This window comes from Haliotis asinina, chromosome 2 (genome assembly GCF_037392515.1).
Source record: "Haliotis asinina isolate JCU_RB_2024 chromosome 2, JCU_Hal_asi_v2, whole genome shotgun sequence".
In the NCBI taxonomy this organism is placed as follows: Eukaryota; Metazoa; Mollusca; class Gastropoda; order Lepetellida; family Haliotidae; genus Haliotis; species Haliotis asinina.
The window spans coordinates 9794842-9814002 of record NC_090281.1 but is presented as its reverse complement, the minus strand read 5'-3'; the positions used below and the strand labels follow the sequence as shown (position 1 = coordinate 9814002).

General features: G+C 37.6%; 2 protein-coding genes across 3 annotated transcripts; both read right to left on the bottom strand.

Annotated features, from left to right (window-relative positions):
- Positions 1-371: 371 nt before the first annotated feature.
- On the bottom strand, positions 372-2843 carry LOC137272257 (microsomal glutathione S-transferase 1-like). The gene is made up of 3 exons (XM_067804616.1): positions 2638-2843; positions 1964-2055; positions 372-781 (listed from the first exon to the last, which is right to left on the bottom strand). Exons 1-3 carry the CDS (start codon positions 2758-2760, stop codon positions 541-543), a joined length of 456 nt encoding a protein of 151 aa, XP_067660717.1. The 5' UTR covers positions 2761-2843; the 3' UTR covers positions 372-540.
- Positions 2844-5820: 2977 nt separating this feature from the next.
- LOC137273227 (protein SLC31A2-like) lies at positions 5821-19105 on the bottom strand. Of its 2 annotated transcripts, none has more exons than XM_067805737.1 (5): positions 18922-19105; positions 18095-18164; positions 13021-13219; positions 10820-10935; positions 5821-10430 (listed from the first exon to the last, which is right to left on the bottom strand). In XM_067805737.1, exons 1-5 carry the CDS (start codon positions 18931-18933, stop codon positions 10267-10269), a joined length of 561 nt encoding a protein of 186 aa, XP_067661838.1. In that variant the 5' UTR covers positions 18934-19105; the 3' UTR covers positions 5821-10266. The 2 variants fall into 2 exon arrangements, with proteins under 2 accessions (XP_067661838.1, XP_067661839.1); XM_067805738.1 differs by having other exon boundaries at positions 5821-9680; positions 18922-19090.
- Positions 19106-19161: the final 56 nt, after the last annotated feature.

The following is a 19161-nucleotide window of genomic DNA, read 5'->3' as shown; positions in this document are numbered from 1 at the left end:
ATATTTCCCGTGAGAAATAATTAAACATGGGGTAGAAAACAGAGAGCACAACCAAGTGAAGAAATTGGAGTGTACCTTTGATGGTGGCGATATTTTATTTTGACATGAAAAATATTTTTCGATCCGAAGTGGTGGAAGTACGTTGCCAACCTTTACTCGCTTTGCTCGCATAGAAGAAGACTTGTCATATTTTCTATGCTGCGCAGCCTCATTTGCACTACAGTTTGCCTGTGATTGACGTTTCAGTATACAACGGCCAAATATTTTTTTTCTTTCGCCGCAGGTGATTTACAAAACAATCTTGGGGAGTATAGCACCGTAAGGACATGATTCACAAGACTCGTATTTCTTAAGACACAAACGGTTCAAGGTAATTATCTAATAGTCCTTTATTTCAGATACTCAAAGCAGATTAACATCTGGTGAACGAACACGCTCGCCCCCAAAAGATATGTAGATCAAAAGACTGGGTTGTGAAGCAGTTTATCGTCTCTTCGTACAAGTCTCGTCCAGAAGATTATCAAACGACACTGTCCCTGTTCAGTAGACAGCCTTGAGGACCTTGTAAGCCATGAAGAATGTGACTCCGTAGCCTGTGAAGAACGTGAGAGCGCGACTGGGTTGTGGAAGCGGTAACAGATACGCCGCTGTGTGGAGTAGACGGGATGCTGCGAATATCTGAAACACTCGGCTTGCCTCGACAACTCCCGGTTTCGTAGACACGTACATTAACCCAACCAGGACGAACGGTAGCACGTTCTCGAGATCGTTCAGGTGACACCTGAGAATAAAATGAGTGAGTGAGTTTGTTTTAGGTCAAAAAAGAGAAGTTCAACATGTTTACCACCTTTTAAACACACCAGAACAGGGCTTAAAACCCTACTCCAGTAGAACATAATTCAAAATTCAGTAGAACTGGACAGTTCATGGTCAGTGATTTTTGGTTTCAGTGTACCTAAAGGGTAGAACTCTGAAACAACGAACTGTGGTGTCTTGGCCACAATCAATAATATAGTTCACATTTAGGAATCCATATCGGAATTGGTTTCAATAGTTCACTTAACTGTTATTACATTATTGTTGTTCATCGGTCACGACGGGGGACATGGGTTGATGTACCCTCGATGTTTCTTTATGTTTAACATACACAAACATCGAGGGTACAAATGTTACACATATGTTAAACATAAACAAACATTGAGGGTACATCAACCCATGAGCCCCGATGGACCTGTGAACAGCGTATTTATGTTACCGAACACTTCAATGTTAATTTGGAATTATTTACAGCAAATCTATTTACAGCCATTGCTAAATTTTGCACACAAGGAAAACAGATTTATCTCCCTGCTATCGGTTTGCATTCGCAAAACATCGGTAATTCCCGTACGTCACACATGATTCAATGTTATTCGAGATTACGATCTAGACTTACTACCCCGAAGTACCAAATGAGGTCGGCATTTCCAGCGGGGTACGTAGAAATGTTACTCACTTGTAAGCGGTACATTGAAAATAATACAAAAGCGCTCAGCCAGTCAGGAAACGATATTTATGGGTGGTTTAAGACAATACCAAATGCACTCCTGTTCAAAATATAAAAGGTCATGGCCAGAAAGTTTGTCAAGACAAAAGTATAATCGCAAAGCAAATGAGATTAATGTACAAAAATAAACGTCAAGATCGCTGCATGGACTCTGGTTATGATCACCTTTTCTCTCCACGGGATTCATTGAACTCCTAGCAGGCCCACAGTGATTTCTTTCATCACAGTCGGCATACATCACTGAGTTATTTTGTTTTTTCCTTACATCACGTGTATACATTCTATATGACACAGCACAGCTGAATGACAGCTACAACAGAGCTTGTGTGTGTGTGTGTACGTGCGTCTGTGCGCACGTGCGTGCGTGTGTGTGTGTGCAATTGTACTTATAAACAACTATTAGCATTACACTATTACCGTCTGACCCTCTCGACACTGGCGTCCGACGTTGTTACCTCAGCATGCTTGGATTTGGCGAAACACTGGACATCTTCTTCATTTGCAAACGCCTAGAACGATTCAGCGTTGTTTCATCATGCACAGAAAAACTTTCACATAAAATTAACGTCCTCTGTTATTTGCCAAACCTGCCAAAATTCATGTTTACGAAACGAGAAAAATATGGGCTGAATTACGCCAGCTATACAGCTGCGTGCTCGCCTCGCCTACATAATGATGCAAATACACCTATTTTATGTCATACATACCCCTCACCCTACCCCCAATACACCCCTCCCTTCTCTTCTCGCCTTTTCATCAACTTTGTTCAGTGTTAGCACTTATAATATTGCGTATTATGTCCTCGTTATCTCGAGCAATATCACAAACACGTCAACAGGTAATCCTACTTTCAGGGTCCCAAGTGCCATATTTAAGCAGCCAAATCCTGCTGATCGGATTTTCAGAGAAACGTCCATTTCTTGTTATTCCGAATGCAAAAATCACGTAAAACAATATCTTTTTTTTCGGATTATCGATCTTTCGATCTAGACTCTATATACTGCATGCCTGTTCGCGTATATTGAAACAATCCTGAAAATATCACGACATACAAACAAATGCAGAGTACTCAAGCCAGCTGAATGACTTACCTGTTTTCGCATTCTATTTAGTGTTGTCAGTTCAGACATGCATAGTGTCTTGGACAGTACTACCGTCGAGTAGAAAGCAAACTTGGAAAACACAGGGTTATCGAGAGAGAACGGACTCGCCATTTCGAAGGTTATGTTGAGATCGGCTGAGCTGCTGGGTCCAAACTCCAGGTCTGTCGTCCTATTTAAACAACCTGTACCGTAAAACTGTCAAAAGGACACCCGGATTAGACTGTTATATGTTATTTTTCTCGACCCACGACTCCGCCCCACCCCTACAACGGGGCCTTCAGCGTCTCCCTAACACGCTATAATGGCAAGACCATATTAGGGTTTGTTTGGCGGGGTGGATAGCGTATCATAAAAATTACTGTAGATGTACCGGTCACAAGTGTCCGCTCAATATCACGTTTCTACATTCCACGGGTATGTAGAGTGTACGGGTGTCACACTCGACGTTCGTTACTTGTTTGTTGTCAACGCCGTATTCAACACTATTCCAGTGAAATGGCGGCGGTCTGTAAATAATCGAATCTTGGCCAGTCAATCCTGGGATCAACATCATGAAAATCGAATTTGGGGATATGATGACACGAGTCAACCAAGTCAGCAAACCTGACCACCCGATCCCGTTTGTCGCCTCTTTCGACAAGCATGGTTTGTGGCAGACCAATCCTGATCGGATCTTCACTAGTACGCGTGTTAATTGATTTTGTTTCTGCATTTGAAGTCAAGGGCTCAACTTTTCTGCATTACAAAAACTTCTTAAAACTTAGAACTTGCAGTCATTTCTTCCAGTAGAGACTGGCAGATGGGGACGAATCCATGTACATGATAGAAAGTTTACTATATGTGAATCAATTCATATTTTAAGGAATATCATTATATATTTGCATGTTCGAAATTAGCATTAGAAAGAGAAATAAACATTCACAAGCATCATTATGTTAAACCAAACATGTATGAAGGGGGGGGGGGGGGGGGGGGCAGGCAGAACAGTTGATTTTTAGCCGTTTTAATAAACTTTAATAAACAGCCCACCACTGAATCCGCCGGTGCAGTAATCATTTGTATATAACTTATATGTTGGATAAATGTAAATATTGTTTGTACTTCTTATGCTGCAGTTTGCTGCCTGAGTGAAGAAAGGTACAGTTCAGCATATAAACAACCGGGACGGTTCCTTTGGTGTGTTATAGGTATTTCTGTAACACATGACTCTAAAGCTCAGGTGGAGGTTTCATGAAGCCCCTTTCTATTATTCCACGGTTATCAAGTCTAAGTGAGCCCCGAATGCACAGAAATCGTTCAATCTGCAGGTGCGTTAGCATACCTTTCACCACCAGCAACGGCAGTGACGTAACATTAACTCATACGTGAGCGTTGTTCCCCAGATATCTGTTTGTGTTAAAGTTTAGTTCCTATGTCCACTTAGGGGGTTAGATGTAGTGTCATGTGTATCCCTACGCGTAGCTGGCTGAACGTCAAGGTTCAGTGACCTGTTACCTAACACTGTACGTAATGGTAACACTACCTGCTCATTGTTTAGCCCACAAGAATATCGCATCTGACACGTAACATTAAGCAAGCAGTTGGATTTAGCGTCCCTTCATTTTATGTGAACACCACAAAAGATGATTCTTCCGGATGAAACGATGCCGTTGATGCAAGACCGAAGACACTCACAGATTTGAGTCGTTAATGATTATTTAAATATAATTCTGATCTCAAAACCCCAGTCGTTTTGCCTTGAAGATCCCGTTTAGAATTGGTCTTCAGTTACCCATGCATGTCTCATGGGGCAACTAACAGGACCAGGCGTTCAGGCTCGCTGACTTGGTTGACACTTGTTATGGTATCCCAGCTACATAGACCGATGTTCATGATCTTGATCTGTGGATTTTCTGGTCTAGACTTGTTTACCTTGTGGTTGAGTCCTCAAAGCTTCTACACTTTTAAATACAAACATCTGTTCATTCTCTAAACAGGTGTGTAAATATTCAGGAGACATGGATTCGGATCACTGATCTGTGGCTTGGATTTATAGCTAACTGACACACAAGTGCATTTAAGTCTTTACTTGAGTTACTTGACAGTATTGCTGTTAATATACCTAGGGCACTCCTAGAGTTCTCCCATCCACCTATCCCCACCTCATCCCCCTTACTCAACAGTATAACTGTTCATACATTGAGTGTATAGAAGTTCCACCCCTGAATTATTTCACAATATTAGTCTTCATACATCAAGTACATTTACTTGATACATTTAGCTATCTATCATTATCACTGTTAATAGAGACTTGCACACGTCTCCAAGGTAACAATTAAATGTTTAAATGATATGTTCTGAAAAGTAATAAATAACAGACTGAGGTCCCTCGAGTCCACCTTCGAAGGACAGAATTGCTTTACATCCATGCATTCAGTACAGCCATGGAGCATGGCTACTGATCATACACCTACAGCATTTCAGTTATCTTCCAAGTATTACCCATGACACATCAAATAGAACTCTCAATGTTCCATATCTGCATCAGTCTTACAAACCTTCCAAGCTCTGGGATGACGAACCTCCATCTGCAGTGTGCACTGGAAAGTGCATGTGAGTGCTACACCAGTTAGACCAGGTAACTGCCAGCTCTGTTCGACAGACAATAAGTGCCTGCTTCATCATCTGTTGCATGTATACCCTGGCCAGCGTGTTTGTGACAACCGAAAGACTCTGTGGCTAACCGTCCTGGGCACCTTTGGCATGGATGTGTAGGTCATGCTGGACTCCATGGAACTTGATGAAAACACTCTTCTTAGGGGACACTGTCTCAAATACTGAGGATCATAAACTGCTTCACTCACTGGAACTATTCTTCTTCTCCAGAGGTCTCATTTGCCATTAACATTTTAACTACGTAACCCAACTACTCAGCAGCAAATCTCCAAGTCCGGAAGAGCTGAAGATGCTCACTCACTCACTCACTCAATTAAGGTCTTACCTCGAGGCTTTTAACAGTGCTACCCTCAGTAAACTAAATAATTTGTCAATAGTACCCCAAATACACCTTGAACATTCAATCTCTTGCCCTGAGCTGTGTGACACTTGTGCTAAATACATAGGGGCCTTGGCATTCTTACCCCTAATTCCATTATCAGTGATGTTCATGAAGAGAAGAATAGCATAAGCCAATAAAGGTATGAAATATTTAATGGTATATGTGCAGAGTAAAATATATGTCACTGCATAAAGACACATAAAATGCTAAGATAATACACATGATGAAACAGGATAAAACACAAAACAACATGGAATAACTTCAGCAACATAAGAGCAACGACTCTGGTTACCATGGTTACTGGAAACTAATGGTGAAATTAAACTTTCAGCCAATAATGATAGAAAGGAAACACTAAAAAAGAAGTTACAGAAACGTCATGGCTGTAATTAACAATAAGAATTCAAACAGAATTTTCTGATGACTACTCTCCATGATATTCCCTGTAAGCACTAAAATTGTGGTTATACAAATCTCATTGTCATTGTCTGTGACACATAAATCTACAGATTTCAGGGTAGCACATGTCAAACATGACAACACTGATCACTTTCCATGAAGCATGCAAAGGTGACTAGGAAACAAAAACAATAAACAATTTCTTATACTTAAAAAGATAAATAGTTGTCCTGAAGCAATACATCTTTCAAACAAAGAATAAGCAAAAACAACGAACTCTGAAACAACATTTTCAATCTGAACAGCATCACCTGGATAGCATTATTGTAAGAACATAATCTCACCGGCAATTTTAGGACAGCACTATTTGAATGCCATATATGCATAGATAATGTATTCTCAATCACATTATCTTAACAACATTAACTGGATAAAAATATCTGACAATTTTAGGGGTGACAGTGATTTCTGAAGAGAACTGTCTGAACAATAATATCTAGAGTATCTTGAGAGTGTAAAAAAGAAAAGCAGTATCTCACCAACACTATCTGAACAGCCAGTTCAGACCAGCACTATCTCACCAACACCATCTGAATAGCCAGTACTGGCCAAACAAGAAGATAAATATATTAACAAATTGAGGTTAATAGACTACTGGGGGTCAATGAACAGGAATGTAGTTCAATGTTTGTATTTACAACGTGGGTTTTACACAGGGATTTGGGAGCATTTCCCCATCATACTTTAACATGGGACCTTGTTAATCTGGACACTGTTATTGAGAGCTCCTTTGTTACTCTCAACCCACAATTCAAAGTCAGAAAACAATAAGTTACCCACCTAGACCCTGTGACCTACCTATAAGGTGGAGTTAGATTGCCTCATACTGAAATATTTAACAGTGATTGAATCATTCACAAAGAAAACCCCTGACAACAACAGATTACATCAGTGACCATTCAGCTCAACAACATGGGACACAACCATTGTATTGTCAGCCAATCAGGAAACACTACTACTAATGTCTTTTCCATAAAGGCCATCTCTATTTGCTTACATGTTTCTCAAAAATATAAAACATGAACTCTTTTCAGAAATCTGTAAATTATTTCCTGAATTTTACAAATTTAAATCACATGATTCAGACTGAGTCATCTGCATCAGAAACAATGGTTTTAATAAATGTACATGATGAAAGCTGACCTGAGCGCGCGGGGAGTGTGTGTGGGGCTCCACCTCTGGGCTTGGATGTGGGTGGAAGTGGGTAGATGTGAGTGGATGTGGGTGGATGTGGATGGATGTGGGTGGATGTGAGGGTAAGTGTATTTAGTCATCACATTATTGCGTAAATGTCCCAACAGCAGAGGGGAACATTGAAATCAGAAACACTTTTATTATTTCATGTCAGACTGAAAATTCCAGGTAAGCTGGACATGAGAAACAGAGATAAAAATACAGACAGCCTAAGAGAGACATTAGCTTTAGACATGTGCTTAGTTATGTAACAGGTCACTTCTGACCTTCTGCGACGGATGGTTTAGTTGTGTGCCCTTACAAAATAGTTCAGCATATACATTTTAAGTTGTTTACTGGTCACAAGTGGAACATCACAAAACTTTTCTTGTAGGCATCACAAGATTTGGCAAACAACAAGAAAAATAGATTTAAAATTATCTCACTTCAATCAATTTGCATTCACAAAACATCAACATTTATATATGAGGTAAGATAAATAACGTATGAAGTAAGATAAATAATACTGTAGTTTCCCTCAAGAAAAACTCTCTGTGCATCTTCTGTGGTATGGACCTTTAAGTTTTGGAAATAGTTTCATATCTGGAAACAACACAATTTCACATGTGCATTTTAATGTTTTTCTTGGGTCACGTTTTTCCCGGTTCAAATATTTCCCATACCAAGGAGTATTACTTTGAGCCCACATTTGTTGTCAATAGTTCCAAATGTGCAATATCACGACTCTACTATACCTCACCACCAGTTGTTGTCAATAGTTCCAAATGTGCAATATCAGGACTCTACTATACCTCATCACCAGTTGTTGTCAACACCAGTCTAAGTAAACTTTGTTACACTCCACCACTGAGTCTAACAAAACTTAGTAGAGGGTCGCGTCGACCAGTGACTGTCCAACCAAATGCGAGACCATTAAATAGATTTAACCAATCAGACAATGGTTACTATATAGGGATCGGAGGGACTTTCAAAATATTCAGGTCACTGACACAGATCTTTCCACAAACAAAAATCTGCATATAACACAATTATTTGACCTGCAGTTTATACGTTTTGGGTTTTCTGTTTCTGTTGACCATGAGCTAATATTTCCGTTAGATGACATCCTTGAATGTTGCCCAAAACACCATTTTCAGCGACTGTTTACTCACCGTTGTCATGGTTGTACGTACGCCATGTGCATCACCCAGAAGTGAGCGTACGCTATATACCATTCGGAATCGTTCGGGTATGAACCTTTTCGAGATAAAAAGTTCAAAAGGTATGTACCAATGTCCACTTTCGCGATTTGGTAAGCTGTGTTCTGATTGGTCAATCTCAAAGGTTACCTGACGTGACCTCAAATAAGGTTTTGTTAGACTCACTGGTGGAGTGTAACGAAATACACTGAGACTAAGTTTACTTAGACCGTTGTCAACACTACAGAGCTATCTCAGGACTCCACTATCCCTCACTACTACTTTTTGTCAACACTAGAGGGCTATCTCAGGACTCCACTATACCTCACTACTACTTCTTGTCAACACTAGAGGGCTATCTCAGGACTCCACTATACCTCACTACTACTTGTCAACACTAGAGGGCTATCTCAGGACTCCACTATACCTCACTACTACTTGTCAACACTAGAGGGCTATCTCAGGACTCCACTATACCTCACTACTACTTCTTGTCAACACTAGAGGGCTATCTCAGGACTCCACTATGCCTCACTACTACTTGTCAACACTAGAGGGCTATCTCAGGACTCCACTATACCTCACTACTACTTGTCAACACTAGAGGGCTATCTCAGGACTCCACTATACCTCACTACTACTTGACAACACTAGAGGGCTATCTCAGGACTCCACTATACCTCACTACTACTTGTTGTCAACACTACAGGGCTATCTCAGGACTCAACTACACCTCACTACTACTTGTCAACACTACATGTTATCTCAGGACTCCACTCTACCTCACTACTACTTGTTGTCAACACTACAGGGCTATCTCAGGACTCAACTATACCTCACTACTAGTTGTTGTGAACTGTAGCTACACAACTACCTCAGAAGTTCTAGATCGATGATCTACACAACTACCTTAAAATTTCACCAAGGTAGAAAACCATCTTTTCATGAAAAATATAATTCTACATAGGCTTAAATATTTAGGAACATGTATTTTAGAAAAATATATAAATATTGGAATATCCTGTCACATATGCAGAAATATTCATTTTACTTATATTTGAATGAAATATTAATTACAAAGAACATGATTAACGCACCAATTTCCAGGATTCCAGATTGTATATGAAGATTAATACTTGCTTGTGATGTAGAGTAATGCATGACTGAAACAGAATGTAATTATGATCTTACAAACATAATGAGTATATAACCATTGTAACATCACCAAAGACTAGAAAGATAATTACAGTATTGAAGGATAACTTCTTTGAGAGGCATTCAGAACTTGGAGTAGTAAGGAAGGATGACAATATATGGATGACAACTTCTTCAGTGACCTCATTGCTTTTGTTCATCCACATATTGTCATCCTACCTGACAATATGAGATGCCTATCTGGAGTGGAGTTGATAGCATGCAAAAGGAAAATTGGAAAAAAAATATACTAATATATTTCACATAAAATGTTTGAAACAAACAAAATGAAAATGACACTTTTAACATATCGAATACTGATTCTGAATCAATATCCTAATAATTAATAATTTCACAAATTCTTCACAATTCTTCAATTGTAGGGTCTCATAACCTGAACATCCATACTTGATAAATTAAAATCAAAACAATCAGAATAGTCAAAATCACAAAAACTGTCCTCATATTAAAAACTCTCCGTAAATGTGAACAGAACTTGTGAAAAAAGCTGCCAATCATCCTAAGTCCTGCCCCTCCTGAGATAGCCCCACTCCATCACATATGACAATGTTCAGGTTGTACTGGATTATTGATTGCCGAAAACTCCTCCTCCCGCTCGTGATCTTTCATTGTTGTCATCTGGAGTTGGTTCAGTTTTTTGTATTTGTCCACCATATGCTGTTGAATATAGCCGAACACCCAGTAGCCCACACCAGATCCTGTGGATAACACAAATATAGCCATCTATATCACAGCTGAACACCCAGTAGCCCACACCAGATCCTGTGGATAACACAAATATAGCCATCCATATCACAGCCAAACACCCAGTAGCCCACACCAGATCCTGCGAATAACACAAATATAGCCATCTATATCATGATTTAACACCCAGTAGCCCACACCAGATCTTGTGGATAACCCAAATATAGCCATCTATATCATAGTTTAACACCCAGTAGCCCACACCTGATCCTGTAGATAACACAAATATAGCCATCTATATCATAGTTTAACACGCAGTAGCCCACACCAGTTGTACACTGAACAACCAACTCTGGTTACCATTCTAACACCCAACAAGCTGCTCAGCTACTGGTAGACTTACCGAGCGTGATGGCAATGCTGACCCACGCACTGTATGACATAAAGGCAAGCATGATGAGGTAGGCGATGATCATGTTGAACATGTGGGACATGCAGCCAAAAAAATGGTATTTCATTCTGAAACAGAACAATCGTCATCACAAGCACTGATCATGTTGAACATGTGGGACATGCAGCCAAAAAAATGGTATTTCATTCTGAAACAGAACAATCGTCATCACAAGCACTGATCATGTTGATATTTAGAATGCCACAAATTCCCATAAATTCTCAATCACCAGTGAGTTTCTGAGCATCGAAACACAAATAACCAGAATGGTGGAGTAAGGCTTGACTTAAGTTTTGAAGAGTACGTCAGTAATAACCTAGCCCCAAGTGACACAGGTCTAACATATTCATTTGATGAAACCAGTAGACACTAGTGTAAACGTATTCAGAGTTTACCATGAAAGGTACCAAAAGAAAAGATTTCTAGAGTTTCAAAGGGACATAACTGACAGATCATCACAACACCTCTGATGAGTCTGACATCACTATACCTACACCAATCACTTAGGACATAAGTATACATGTTTGGAAATTAGATGAAAAATGTTAGACCAAACTGAGAGTCTCTGAATTTCATTTCAAGCCAAACACATAGCATAGTTCAGCTGTGTTGTATATGTGCACAGTGGAATGCTGTGAAAATGTAAATAAAAAATTAAAACCATCTGATTTTATTGATTCACCAATCAAATTTGAACATTTCACATAGCCATAGTGGAATAAAAGCTACACATGAAGATGACATAAACATGGTAACAAAATACAACATCACCATATGAAAAGCCAACATATGGTGAGGTCGGAATGGCCATATGAAGAGCCAATGTATGGTGAGGTCAAAATGGCCATATGAAGAGCAAATGTATGGTGAGGTTGCAATGGCCATATGAAGAGCCAATGTATAGAGAGGCTGGAGTGGTTGGCACCTCAGGCACCCCTATCACAAGCCTGTATCAATATCTATAGCTATCTTTGTGTATTTTGAGCGGTATAATATGCTTGGAAGTACAATATAGAAAATCTTTTTCACACGTTGACTGCCTGTACAAGTATACTGACAGTATCAATGTTTGCTCAAATCTGCCACTACGACTTGTCTCATAGCTATATCAGTGGTATGTTAAAATAAGTTTAACATGCAAAACAAGCACAAGCAGCAATCGTCGCCTAGTAGCAAAAAAAGAACACCAGGAGATGTTTGTTTCTTGTGCCTAACTCGTGGCAAATTTGACTAGAATTGATACTACGAGTATACTTGTGGTGGCAGTCAACGTGTTAAAAACTTCTATATTTTGTGAGTATGACATTGCGATACAGGTTCTTATATTGCTGTCAAGGGCAACATGTGGTCTGAAAAATCTACATCATCTCAAAAAGCATACAGTGATATTGGTATATGGCCTCTGATGATCTAAATGTGTACTCACTTAACAACTGTACATGAATCTGTATCCAAATGTTTTGGGTTTCAATGAATTCTTTATATTTGTTGCATTCATACTAGTTGCACATATACATCATTGTCTCTATAAACAAAAGGTAACAAGATGACCAGAATTTAGTAAACTGGTTAAGATGTTTGTACATTTTTGCTATGTATTTCGTAAAGTAAAATAGCATGTCAGTTCTTCCAGAATCATTCCAAAATGTATTTGTTTTTCATAATTTTTTTTTTACTTTGCTTGTTTCTATTTCTTAAAATAAATTGTTTCCATACTATTATTACAAGATTTATTGGTCCAAAATTGGGTAGCAGAGAGCCAAGATGTATATCTTTCTTGTGAAATTTAATGAACGAATCGGCTCTCTGGCTGACCCATCTTCCAAAATGTATCCAGATGAAACTCACATGGTTGCAATACCAAAATTCAAAATGCTGCACTCATGAAATGTGTACATGTCTGTATGAAAAGGTTAGAAAATGGGTCACGTCAGTTTTCATTTTGGGCAATCAAATAATGGTATCTTAGTGAGAATGTCCGTGGGGTACTACATAATTTGGGGGCATAATCAATATTGGGGCAAGTGGAAAATTAGTCAGGACAAGTTACTTTCCTAAAGTCACTTGACGTGTAGCATGTGGCTTTTAAAAATATTTTGAACCCCTGGTATGATTCTATCTACATGAACAGAGGAGCTACACAGCAGACTCACCTTCTCCTCCTGATCTGCCCCATGTCGGCAGGGAACATCAGAGAGGACAACAAGCCCTCCCTGTCTTCAGCTGAGCTGTCTGTGTGACTGTAGGTCAGGGGATCCTGTTTCACTTTCAGTTCAAAGAAAATCTTCACCAGTTTGAATCCCTCGAAAAGTGCCATAATGAAGAATATCACCAGACACAACACCACGAAGCCTGAAGAACAAGACGACAGGGGAGGTTGTCATTACTTGTCTGACTGCACAATGTCTGCCATGTCTACCTAGTACACAATGTCTACCATGTCTACCTAGTACACAATGTCTACCATGTCTACCTTGCACACAATGTCTGCCATGTCTACCTAGTACACAATGTCTACCATGTCTACCTTGCACACAATGTCTGCCATGTCTATCTAGTACACAATGTCTACCATGTCTACCTAGTACACAATGTCTACCATGTCTACCTTGCACACAATGTCTACCATGTCTTGTCTAATTGAGTGCTGTATACAAATACATGTACAATGAAATATTGAAAACATTAATGTAGCTGTAAAATTATTTTAGTTTTACCGACATCCCCTTGAAAATGGGATTACATTTCTTAGCAGCAAGAAATATATACTTTGCCAGGTTATTGCAGATATGATAAGTGGATCAAAATAACAAGAACATTTTCTAAGTGCAAGTTGGGAACATGATATTGACATTTGAGATGGGATCTCAGATCAAGGTAAAATGGGCACATATGGAAAAAGTGAAAGTCATCTACAAAAATTGGTATAATACAATAAAGGTAAAAACATTCATGCCTTTGGATGTTACAATATCTGCCCTTTTCTATTACAAGAAAGTGATTAGTTCAAGAAAAATATAATACATTAATTCGGAATAATTTTACATCAATAAACCATTCTCATTTCAGATATTGAAAACTATGCTTTATTGTTCATAGCAGGGAACAGTTCAAGTTTAGAGAAAAATTGACCACTTTCAGGGCAACATTTGTAGTGACTTATCGGTACATGTGGAGATTATCAAGGATGGCCTGAATCCAGATTCCCTTAGAACTGTCACAGCATGACACTAATGGAAAATTAATTAGGTAATGAATGTTAGAAATAAATGTAGTTATCGTGGTTTTAGTGAGATGTTTTGGTCCCTTGTCCAGATTCATTATATAATGCTGAATCATAAATGTTATGAGAAATGTAAGTCCAGACATGCAATTCTTCTTTAGCACAGTCACCCATACGGAATTTCTAAACTATGTTTAAATTAGTTTTAAGTACAGAACAATACCTCCACACTACTATCTAAAAAATATTCTTTGTGTCAATGTCCTGTTTTACATGTCCTTCTCATGATCTTATGATGTACAATGTTAGACATTGTAATATTCCAAGAGAAAGTCGATTGTGTAAATATTGTGCAATACATGTAAATGTAAAGGAGTTCCACTTTTTGTTGGTGTGTTGATACTACATTGATTAAAGGACTATATTTTTAGCACAGCATTACAATACACTTCAGAATACAAGTCAACTTATTTTGTTTTTAAATATCAATTATACAAGCAATATTTATTCATAAACTTTGTATGTATCCACCATGGTTTTTGCAAACAGGAAGCCACATACCTGGAATATTGCTGAGTGTGGCAAAAACTTAAACTCACTCACTATTTTGCAAACAGAAAATTTTTTTGTAAACATTGTTATGGTATGCCATTATTGCTATCTGACATCGTACTATAGGCATGGGGTCAGACTGTTTTATGGATGCCGGTAGCACATCAGCTTTAATGACAATAGGAATGTTTACACTTTACTTTTACACTCAAAGTAATCCTTTTTGTGAGTTAACCAAGGCAAAATTGATAACTATATTATCCCAGAGGAAATTCTTTTGGAATTAAAAACAGCCTTACAATGATAACATACATAATTCACAAAATATACACAATAATTATATCCACAAAATGAATACTGATGATAACTAACCACATAGGTCAAGAGGCTAAATTAGCCGATTCTTGGATCTATGCAGAAATGTTGCCGCCATTTCTATGATATTAAACAGATCTCCTGACACAGGCTGCTGCGGCTGCCCTGATGAGAAGACTCTCAAGACTTGACTACTGCAACAGCTTGTTGGTTGCAGCTTCATAAGAGCCCATCCAAATGCTTCAACCAATCCAGAACACAGCTGCCCCCATAGGTTTTCTTTGTGCAAAGCACTGCCATATCACTCCCCTCCTGATGTCTCGTCACTGGTTGCCTATTGAAGCTCACACTGACTATATGATCCTTACACTTGCTTGTCAGCCCATTCATGGTACTGAAACTGTGTAGTTTTAAAAACTCCTCTCTCCTTATATGCCAACATGCGTTATATGTGTTCAACCTCGTCTAATCTGCCCTGTGTACCTAAGTGGAACCTCAAATCATTTGGCTACAAGTCCTACCAGAACATGGCATCAGTCATATTTCCCATATGGGTACAATGTGTGAAGCCCATTTCTAGTGTCCCTCGCCGTGATATTGCTGGAATATTGCTAAAAGCAGTGTAAAACATAACTCGATCACTCTGTAATTCAATGACACAATTTTTTTAGACGTAAATGAATAATGTATATATAAAGTAGCAACAAATGCCTTGTAAGTAGGCACACCTTCAACATTATTAATCTTCAACATTTATTTCAACATCAGATAATACTGCTGAGCTTAATAAACCAGGTGATAGGATCATAGAGTGTTTGATAACCTATCTTATCATGAGAGCTGAATGACTTATGAATTATCTTCTGTAAACTGATATTATATACACTGAACATAAACGTCATGCATATTCTACAAGCACTTAATTTTCTGTAATGTATAACCATCATTGCATAACATAATAATGATATACTAAAAACCTTTACTACTCTTGGTAATCAAAATAACTGGTGTCTTCATCAAAACTGTGTTTACAGTCAATTCTGATCTGAGAATGGTGATACTGTTCTTACTATTTGTAGGACATTACAGTATTCATTGTAATGCAAGGATATATCTAGGATTCTGAAATAAGTACATTTTAAACAGCAAATAGAGAAAATCATGACATATCTAACAAATCTGAAAATATTCTTTTTCAAATTTAGAGGTATTTTATCATAATATTTGAACATTGCACTTGCAAAACCCTAATAAAACTGGCAAGGATATATATGAAAATGTTCACATTCATTTTTTCACATAAAAACACTTGATGAATCAATAAACTTCCCATACCACACAAAACTTCCTTACTTACAAGCATTGCCAGGAAAAGGCTGAACTCTCAAACTGATGATTGGTTCATTACCAACCATTGAAAAACATCGGTTAGCATCATTTGTCAGATTTTCCTAGTCAGCTTGTTATTGCAGATGACAATAAAGAAAAATCCCTTGTGGTTCTCTTTTGTTGTTTCTTGTTTTATTTCGAAACTGTGCAAATTGTATTTCTTAGTTTCACATCCAGTGTAAGATAATCAAGTTACTTCATTTAAATGATGACTATTATATCATCAGGTTCAAAACATAAATTTTCCAGTGTCTTCAAGAAATATTTAGTCATGGCTTTTTCTAAAAATTAAAAACCTTTTCAGGCCCACATAACTTCTAAGATATGTTCCATTCAAACTTTAACACTTTCAAAAAGTAGTTCCAAAATGTGATCGATTGCTTACGTTCAATTTTAAGAAAATGTGATCAATTGCTTGGTCGGCTGGTCACTGTGACGAATCTTCGATTACTTCAATTATTGAAACACCACTGCTTACATGTATAAACACTCAAACAAAGATAACAATCAATCAACTTCCTTTGCAAATGTAATCATTTTCCTCACTTGTATAACCACCCAATTAACAAACACAAACCAATCAATCCCATTTCCATATCAGGCTTAACAAGCTTACTTACATGAAAAGAAAAAATCATCCAAAACTCTCCCTGTCAAACTTAACAGACTTAATTGCTCTCTAACAGTAATAACTTACTGATCAGTCAACTTTCCATGCCAAGCTTATTGAGACATTTATAAATCATAACTTTCTATGTGAAGCTCAACAGACCTTTTCACAAGAGGACACCAGTAATTTCATGAACACTCAACTTTCCATGTCCAGTTAACCAGACTTACATCTACAAACACTCAGTTAAGAACAGTTTTGCTAAACATCACAAACATGCATGGCAGGCATGGTGAGCAACAAGTAATACAAGAGATCAGCTTCACCCCATGTTATAACAATAAGTCTCACACTGGGATAGATCAAAGTAATGTGAAAACAGAATAAGGACAAAGAGGTTTGGTATGTGATCAAAGGTCATATGACGCAGTGTTAAAATTTATTTTATGACCATTGGATTAAGGAAATGAATCAAAGAAATAGAAACTGAATCTAATTATAACTACATACACTTTCTCCTTTTCACTTCTGGTTTGTACCTATTTTGAACTTTGGTATGGCCAGTTCAACTAACTAATGTGAGTCATTGTGACTATAGTATGTATGGCCAGTTTGACTGATTAATGTGAGTCATTCTGACTACTTAAATTGTGATATATGGCTTTTCACATTTTGGTGTTGTTTTGACACAAGTGACCCTTTTGATTTGTTAATTGCTGACATGAATTGAAAAATATCAAATCTAATTTGTAAATTTTCATTGAGTCTTCTGCAGGTCACCAGATAATTCCATATACATTACAAGAATGTGAAAAAATTGTATGTTATTTAGACTTACATCAAACGGTTCATACTAAGAGAGTAGAAATAAAAAAGAAAGTATATCAACATGATAAATAAATAATGGCAAAATGAATTAGATTTTTAAAAATCCCCAAAAGGAATTGGATTGATTTATGACCAAAGCATGCATTAAACACCTGTCCCTACAAAGATACTGAAGAATTTAAGAATTTAAAATGAATAAACTTCACATACAACACAACATTAAGGTAATGGTAAGGTAAAGGTACCTACTGTAGCAAGTTTTAAGATACAAATATGCAAAACTCATACTAATATTCCTCAGATTACTTACCTTTCACTCCAGATATGTTCAGATTCTTGAACAAGAAATTTTTCAGCTCAGTTGTCGTGAAGAAGTATGTCTGTATATTGTAAAGGCACACACATCAATATATGAATATCAGCATCATTTATCAGTTAAGTACTATAAATATCGTTAAGAGTCAATGTGAACAGACTGAAGAAACACTGTGAAAATCTGGCAGACCAGCTAAACTGAGACCTTTTAGCACTGATTAGCACTGAAATAATTAATCAAGACACAGACTTCTGATAAATTTCATTCTCTCTATATATCACCACAATTCAGTCCTCAAATACAGATGAAGCTTCAGCAAAAAGATTCTACCAGTATCTAAATGTAAATAGATGGTATGAGCTAAAAATATTTAAACTTTCAAAACATATCAAACTTTCTACACAAATTTGGAAAATGTCTGCTTCATAAAACCAATTTATGTACATGATGTATGCATGGTTTTCTTCATGTGTAATGTATGTCCATAACTGTCATCGTTGCAAGTATTCTGTACTACCGGGGGTGTTTTTATTTAGAATGAAATGACTTGACATGACAGTTTAATCACTAAGTAACGTTTCAATAATTTTCATTATGCACATAGTGCCACATCATTCAAGGGGGGTGATAACTTTAAAATAATCACACGATACGAATTGAGTCTCCTTCAACATACGAACTGCTGTGTCTAAACACACAAAGTGGAAAATGGAAAGAAAGTAAAAGAAAAAAGTCGCTGTCTTCACAATATTTCTTTTATCACGTCAAGCTGGTTTATACTGTATGTCACTAAGTGTAACTCTAATAAAAAAAATACTTACTGGCATATCCATGGTGATCTTGAGGATTAATTCGGTTTACTTGAATCCACTTTCAATTGTATTTATGTAAGATGGCACATATCCGACTATTGTGAACAAAGGAGACGAGATAAACGATATATCTCAACCAAAAGAGTCAAACGGGAAATGTTTTGATAAAATGTCGGCCATTTTCACATCATGTGACTGATGGGTGCCCGACCTGAAGCTTGCATGTAAACATGCATATGATTGGTTGGA

Excerpts from the sequence above, each read along its gene's own strand:
- LOC137272257 (XM_067804616.1), bottom strand. The coding sequence starts at position 2,760 with ATGGCGAGTCCGTTCTCTCTCGATAACCCTGTGTTTTCCAAGTTTGCT. Across the intron at positions 2,056-2,637 it reads TAAATAGAATGCGAAAACAG|GCGTTTGCAAATGAAGAAGA; the intron begins GTAAGTCATTCA and ends GAATCGTTCTAG. Across the intron at positions 782-1,963 it reads AGTGTCGAGAGGGTCAGACG|GTGTCACCTGAACGATCTCG; the intron begins GTAATAGTGTAA and ends TTTTATTCTCAG.
- LOC137273227 (XM_067805737.1), bottom strand. Across the intron at positions 10,936-13,020 it reads GGGCAGATCAGGAGGAGAAG|AATGAAATACCATTTTTTTG; the intron begins GTGAGTCTGCTG and ends GTTCTGTTTCAG. Across the intron at positions 10,431-10,819 it reads CAGCATTGCCATCACGCTCG|GATCTGGTGTGGGCTACTGG; the intron begins GTAAGTCTACCA and ends TGTTATCCACAG.